This window comes from Panicum virgatum, chromosome 6K, assembly GCF_016808335.1.
Source record: "Panicum virgatum strain AP13 chromosome 6K, P.virgatum_v5, whole genome shotgun sequence".
Classification (NCBI taxonomy): domain Eukaryota; kingdom Viridiplantae; phylum Streptophyta; class Magnoliopsida; order Poales; family Poaceae; genus Panicum; species Panicum virgatum.
Genome location: NC_053141.1, coordinates 26,065,642 through 26,073,179, shown reverse-complemented (window position 1 = coordinate 26,073,179; position 7,538 = coordinate 26,065,642). Strand labels below are relative to the sequence as shown.

The 7,538-nt window shown below is 46.9% G+C and overlaps 1 protein-coding gene across 2 annotated transcripts; it reads right to left on the bottom strand.

Moving 5' to 3' along the window:
• Positions 1-1,421: 1,421 nt before the first annotated feature.
• LOC120639141 lies at positions 1,422-3,207 on the bottom strand. 2 transcript variants are annotated; one of them, XM_039915169.1, is made up of 5 exons: positions 2,950-3,207; positions 2,752-2,870; positions 2,495-2,673; positions 2,263-2,419; positions 1,426-2,185 (listed from the first exon to the last, which is right to left on the bottom strand). In XM_039915169.1, the coding sequence occupies exons 1-4, from the start codon at positions 3,063-3,065 to the stop codon at positions 2,336-2,338; spliced, it is 498 nt and encodes a 165-aa protein (XP_039771103.1). In that variant the 5' UTR covers positions 3,066-3,207; the 3' UTR covers positions 1,426-2,185; positions 2,263-2,335. The 2 variants fall into 2 exon arrangements, with proteins under 2 accessions (XP_039771102.1, XP_039771103.1); XM_039915168.1 differs by having other exon boundaries at positions 1,422-2,185; positions 2,495-2,870.
• Positions 3,208-7,538: the final 4,331 nt, after the last annotated feature.

The following is a 7,538-nucleotide window of genomic DNA, read 5'->3' as shown; positions in this document are numbered from 1 at the left end:
TTATCGGACCTCTCCCGATAGTGCCAGGAGGATTTACTCACATTTTAGTGGCAGTCGACAAGTTTACCAAGTGGATCGAGTACAAGCCTATTACAAATATATCATCAGACAGAGCGGTGGACTTCATTTGTGACATCCTACACCGATTCAGCTTCCCCAACACGATTATTACAGACTTGGGCTCCAACTTTACTTCACAATCTTTCTGGGATTTCTGTGACAATGCATGCATCAACATCAACTACGCTTCAGTCGCTCACCCAAGAGCCAATGGACAAGTAGAACGCATCAATGGATTAATCGTCGATGGATTCAAGAAAAGAATCTACGACGAGACCACTAAAAAGGAGGAAGATGGATATACGAATTGCCACTCATCGTCTGGGGGCTCCGTACTCAGCCAAGTAAAGCAACTGGGCAGACACCATTATTTCTAGTCTATGGGTCAGAAGCTATCCTTCCCGCAGACATCATGTGGAAGTCTCCTCGACTGGAAATGTACGATGCACTCGAAGATGATGGCTCACGATAGCTAGAACTCGATTCAGTTGAAGAAGAAAGATGCAATGCTCTACTCCGATCAGCTCGTTACCTTCAGAGTATTCGCCGTTACCACGATCGCAACATCCAAGAAAGATCTTTCAACATTGGAGATATGGTCCTTCGTCGAATTCAAGATGAAACTGGATTGCACAAGCTCAACTCGCGGTGGGAAGGCCCCTTTATTGTCAAAAAAGTTACAAGACCAGGGTCTTATTGGCTAGTTTTCCCAGATGGTCAAGAAGTCCCAAATTCTTGGAATATCGAGCACCTACGGCGATTTTACCCCTGATGCATCTGTTGGACACCTACTGTCATTACAATGTATAGTTCGATCTTGAGCAATGATTATCTTCGCAAAAGTCTTCAACTGCCTTCGAATTATGTCCGGCTCTCCTCCACAGTGCTCAACCTTTCTCTGTCATGCGGGTTCAAAGGCACGAGCTACACTGTACCGCTCCGACAAACTATTTCAAGTACCAACCTTTCTCTGTTCTACAGGGTCAAAGGCACGGGTTGATTTAGTAGTTATAGGCTCTCACGCCTACTAGGGTGTTCTTCCCTCTAAATTTAACTCTGTTCTCAACCTTTCCTTGCCGCGCAAGGTTAAAGGAACGAGCTTAGATCGAGTAATCCTAGGGTCCCACCATTGGCTGGAATTTTCATTCCATAAACTATTTCGAGTACCAACCTTTCTCTGTTCTGCTGGGTCAAAGGCACGGGTTGATCGAGTAGTTATAGGCTCTCACACCTACCAGGGTGTTCTTCCCTTTGGATTTAACTCTGTTCTCAACCTTTCCTTGCCACGCAGGGTTAAAGGCACAATCTTAGATCGATTAATCCCAGAGTCCCACCGCTGACCGGAATCTTCGCTCCATAAACTATCTCGAGTACTAACCTTTCCCTGTTCCACAGGGTCAAAGGCACGGGTTGATCGAATAGTAATGGGCTCTTACGCCTCTAAAGATCCTCCCTACTAATCTAGCTCTGCCTTCACCTCGAGTGGTCCAGAGTTCCGTTAGTAGTCGAGAATTTCAACAGCTACTTCGAATACCAATTCTCCCTAATGGGTCAACAAACTTGGGGTAATCGAATAGCTTCAAAAAGAGCCTGTGATATAAGCAAACACTTAAGACTGTGAACATCACACAAAGGCACTTGTATACTCGCAAACACAACGTTGTTTACAATAATGTGTACAAAGTTCAAGATCCAGCATCGGATTCTTGCTCTAACATATCTACAATCCTACCAGCTACAGGTTTGGATTCCTCAGTGTACTTGGCGAAGTCTTCTTCAGAGCATGCTGCTGCCATGCCTTCACCCAGAGGATCCAACCTTGCCTGGGGCTAGTACGACCTAACAAGACCTAGGACATAAGCAATATAGTCCTTGGAGGTGTCTGTAAGGTACTTGGCGATCTTTTGAGGAGCCTCTCTCAGACGATCCACAAGAACCTTGTCTGAAGTTGTTCCTTCCTCAACGGGATCCACCATGGCTACCACAGCTTATGCAGTAGATTTGAGCTCTGCTAGCTCATCCTTGAGAAGATCCCTTTCATACGTCACAGTTTTGCACTGCTCCAAGCTTTGGGATAATTCTTTCTGGATCTCCTCCAAGGACTGCTTCTGAACATCAGTCCCATCTATTTGCAAGCAGATGAAGACCTGTCAGCTCAGTACTACTCGATCACTGAAGAACCTAATTGGCATAGATGATTACCTCGATTCCTCTGCACGACATCTTTCAGCAACTCCACTTTGCGCTCTAGTGCGGCTTTCTCCCTCTTCAAGGTCTAAACATCCTTTTGGAGTTTCTTCAAGTCTTCGGTAGCATCCTTCATCCGAAGAGACTTGAGGTGTGACCGATTGGACAATTGCTGCAAAGGAAATACCAGTCAACATATATTACATCTGCTCAATCAAAGACGAAAAGTACTAACAAGTGCACTTACCACAGAAAATCGATGAAATTCTCGAACATTCTTCTGGAATTTCTTTATATTCTCAGCTGTCAATTGAGGATCATCTTCTAGATCCTCTTCAAGGTTCTCTATGACGGGAGGAGGAGACGCTGTGAGCTCTTTTATCAGCTCGTCGTCAGATTCTTCTATCGAAGCTCCCGCAGCTCCGCCTACTTGTTCATCCATGTAAAGTAGCCGATCAATAGGAAGGCCAACAAAGGACGAAGGCGGTGGCAAGATAGTCTCACCAGTGAGAATTTCTTCAGCACTGGGGGTATCCCTTTCCCCTTCTGTGGTCGCAGAAATAGAAACTATTGCCTTTGATGGTTCTACCCGTTGTTTCTGGGCTAGAGGTCCACTTGGAGCACTAGCAAAGACAGAAGCAAATGTTCGTCAAACATGATGTACAAATATACTACTCGCTGGTTACCAAATCGACTACTTACTTGGGATCAACGGCGTCTTTCCGCTTTCGGGGGGTTGTCCTCGGACCTTTGGGACAACCCGCGGGCACCACAGAGCTTGTGCCGCTCGATCCAGCACCCCCTGCTTTGTTCTTCATGAAGTCTGCAAGGGTAGTGCGACCATCAGCTTCAGAATCTGACGAATCTTCTATCAGATCTTCATCAGGTTGCCGATCCTTCTACGGCAGCTGGCCACTAGGCGTCATATGCCATGGGCGTACTATCCCAGGCATCGGCGGGTGACTCTGATATACATCCAAGTTGATCTGCATTTACAACATGCAGAGGTTCAAAACTACTCGATATGTTGTTACCTGAGCCGGAGGATTCATCATATGATACATCTTGGGCACGGATGGCAGGCTATTCACTCCGGCCAAGATCCTTTGAAGTAGCTCCATAGCTTTCTCCGATTTGATCTTCTCCAAAGAAAATCTGGACAGATCTGTTACCCTAGAGTACTCGAATCCAAGGGTGCATCTTTTCTGCAGAGGCTGGATTCGGCGGCCAATCCAAGATAATACAACAGATCCACTAGTGACATTTGATTTCTTCAGCAGAGAGATCTGTTGCAACAACTCATTTTCTTGCTCTTTATTCCGTCCTTGAGCAAACCACTCGCTGGTCACCTTGGGAGGTCTTGCTACCCGTTCGGGAAGGGAAGGAGCGTGATTCCCTACATAAAACCACTCGGTCCTCCAATTTCCTAATTTCTGGGGCTCATACTGGATATCAGCATCAGCTATCTCTGGTCGCAGCTGTAGATCTGCCCCTCCGACTCTGGCTATGGCGGCATTATTGGGATAGGGATTCAGAGTGAATAGTCATTTGAACAGATCGAAATGGGGATAGATTCCAAGGAAAGCTTCGCACAGTTGCACGAAGATCGCAAGATGAAGGATGGAATTGGGGGTCAGATGGTGTAATTGAACACCCCAATAAAAAGCAAACCATGCAAAAAATCACAAGATGGGATGGTTAGGCCACGCTCTACAAATGCCTTAAACAATACTACTTCTTGGACCTTCTCAAATGGCCTCGCATCTCCCTCGGCCAATTGCCACTGGATTATTTCCTTCGGTTGAAGCAGGCAATCATCAACAAGAGAACTAATTTGGGCTTCGGATAACTTACTCTTCATCCACCCGTCAGCAATGGTGGCTTCTTTCTCCGCTTTCTTGCCTCTTGCGCTGGATTTCTTCGGCGCCATCCGGCAATGCTGGGAATACGCTCGGGGCCTGGTGGATGTCAACTACAATCTGGGGGACTGAGACAAGAATAGAGGATGGCGGCGTTCGCTTGAATGGGAAAAAGTGGAAAACCTAAGCTTCACTGGGCGGTTTTATAAACTAGTCAGTGGTAATTTGGAAGATAAGACGGGAGACGAAGAGACTGGTGGTGCTTTCCCATTACACGTAAGCCACGACCTTGGATCCCTAATTCAAAATCTTGGGATTTCGATTCAAGGCTCGGGGGCTGCGGAATATGGCACATAAATGGCATATTATTTCTCAAATGGTAACTACTCGGTTTGGAGGACTTTTTGGCGATCTATTGACCCTCAGCCTAAATCAAGAATTCAACATAAGGCTCGGGGGCTGCTCCATATGGAGCGCGAGTACATCGCGCACCATATAGATCAAGATTCGGGGCTTGAGCACCTCGCAGCCTCGATGCAGTCGAAGAAAGTACTCGGAAGACTACTTGAAGTACTCGATGAAGCATTGAAGGATTCCAAAAATATTCGAAGCACTCGAAGGACGTCTTCAGAGGTACTCGACGCCTGTAGGACTCGACTACGAAGAGCTCGGGGGCTTGTCAGACCCGGGGTAGCGGGACTGCTTACAGGCGTAGAATGTTCTAGAATAAGGTATAGCGCATGGATATGCCTTACCGCGTATCTAACTACTCGTACAGCAGTATGACTAGTTGGCAGGAAAGGAATATACCCGAACGCATCAGAGTAGAACTCTATCCGTACTCAGCTGGGACTTTCCATGTAACCCATGTAACCCTATCCCCCCAGACTATATAAGGGTGGGCAGGGACCCCTCCAAAACACACGATACACATCACGATCATCGATCAACCCCAAAGGCAATACAAACAACCACACAGGACGTAGGGTATTACGCTCCGGCGGCCTGAACCTGTCTAAATCTCTGTGTTTCTTGCACCATCGCGTTCTGATCTTGGCGAGTCGCTGCCTACAATCTACCACCTCGGGGTATCCCTCGGTGGGCTTGGCGGTAAAACACCAACAGTGATAGCCCTGTTCGTGCCCTAGTAACCCTCCACATTCTGATAGAGTGGTAGGAGGCACATAAAAACAGCCATGATGGGTTGGTTGATTTATCTTCCAATCATGAATGGTCTCCCGATAAAGCCATGGTAATAAGATTTAGACTTGTGGATAAGTGATCTCGATTATGCTTCATGCTTGCTAGTTTATAACTCATAGTACCTTTGTTCATACTTCATCCTCTCCATTGCCCTAATATTAATGTGTTTGGATTAGCTTGTTTAGTGTCGCATTACCCATATTATCATATACCATTTACCCCTGCTTAGATGATGAATACTATCTCATGGTAACATTCTCAACTTGATAATATCTTTACACCGCCGCCTTCCCTACGAAAATATAAATGACACCCCGGATACTTGCTTGTAAAATGCAACAGCGGTATTCCGTGCGCTTGCGGATTTAGTCGTGGCACATGAAATACTTGCCACCCACTTGACACCTACGAGCGTTGCTGCCCGGGATCACCTGATCCTAGTGGTGACGTCGGTAAGCATCAATAGCAAGTTTGTTTCTTGATTCGCAAGGGTGTATCTCACCATATTGGCATCGGGGTTTAGGTTTAGGTTACAAATAGCTGACCTTCGGCAATTGTAAACGTTGATCAACCACAGCCAATACAAACCTTTACATTCGAATGCACCTACAATTCCGTACGGTGACTTCGCCCTAGTTGTAGTAGATTTTCTCTTTACGAGTTCTTCTCAGTAGGTATGCTCCATCGCTTATTGAAAAGTTCCAAATAGAGTTGCGTAGATGGGTTCAGGTTGACGGCACATCACTTCTTCCTCTATCTATGGCTCTCAAAGTTATCGAACATGTTGGATCCGTCCGGCGGGGTCTAACCGTTCACCAATTATCGAGCTCTCTCGATCCTTCCAGCGAGGGTTTAGTTTGCTCACCAAGTTATTGGTAGAAGTTATCACTCTGTTACGTTAATTGATCCGCTAATCTAGCTTGTTGTTGCTTTTACCACCAAGTTATCGATATATGCTTAGTTCTTGCTAGGTTATCCTTTCAATCTGGTTTGTCCTGAGTTTATACCACAAGTTATTGGAAATCATTTAGATCTTACTAGGTTTATTGATTGATCTAGTTTATTTTAAGCTTTTATCACAATTTATCCAGCTCGGACCCGTTCACTATCAGCTGCTCAGGCAACCCAGTCGTGATAGCCAATAGGGATCGGAACCGGTGTTGTTTCTCAAAGCTGTTGTAACACCCGGGGTGTTTAAAATGCTATTTAGCAACACAAATATCAATCATGCATCATAATTATAGCAGTTAAGATAAGGTGCATTGTGATGCGTTCATAGATGTAGGTGTATGTGAGCATGTGTATGTGTGTACATACAGCTATTGCATGTAAGTGTGGAACTTTCCAACTATAGCTCAAACAAATTTATCCCCAAAACCAAAATTGTAGGGTTTGGAGAGTAGAACAACTCTCATGTTGAATGTTTTTCAAGTTTCTGAATAGAAATTGAAGTAAAATTTGAATTTGAATTTTTCAAATAGAGACCTCAATAGTTTGGCAACAAAATTTAAATTTTACACCGAGTTCTGACCTTAAAATGAAGTTTTGCCTGAAACAAAAGTTGTAGGAAATAAAATTTTTGAAAAACTTTTGTTCTTGGAATTTTGCGAGTTTCAATGAAATTTTTTTAGAAAATCGGAGTTTATAGTTGGGTCCCTGAACTCTTTGAGTTTTCCACTTTAGTCCCCCCCAGCCCCCTTCTCTCTCCCTCCCCCGGCTCTCCCGCGCACGCGGCAGAGGCCGCCGGTCAGGTGGCCGGCGATGCCTGACGCCGCCCCGCTCCAAGCCTCCCCACGCGACAAGATCTTCACTCGCCCACGCCACGATCCCGCCCAGCCAGTCCGCGCCGCTGCCCCTGCCGCGCCCTGCAGCTCCGCTCGCCGGGAGCTGTGCCGCACTCGAGTGCTGGCTCCGCCATTGACGCCCCACCGCGCCCGTCCGCCCGTGTCATGCTAAAGCGACGTGCACGCACACCACCGTTTCCCCGAGCCGTTCCGTCGCTGCTGCCGCGTGGGGGGCATGCACCACGCGCACTAGAGCCCTCGCCACGCGCCTGCCAGCTACCATCACCACGCTGAGCCCGCCCCGCGCCTCTCCTTTGCCCAGAGCCTCCTCCCCCTCTTAACTGCCCACCCTCTCCCATTACCTTCCTTCCCCAGCAACGAGCCAACCTCCTACGCCAAAACCACCTCCGCCGCCCACCATTGCCGCCGTGAGCTCGAGCTCACC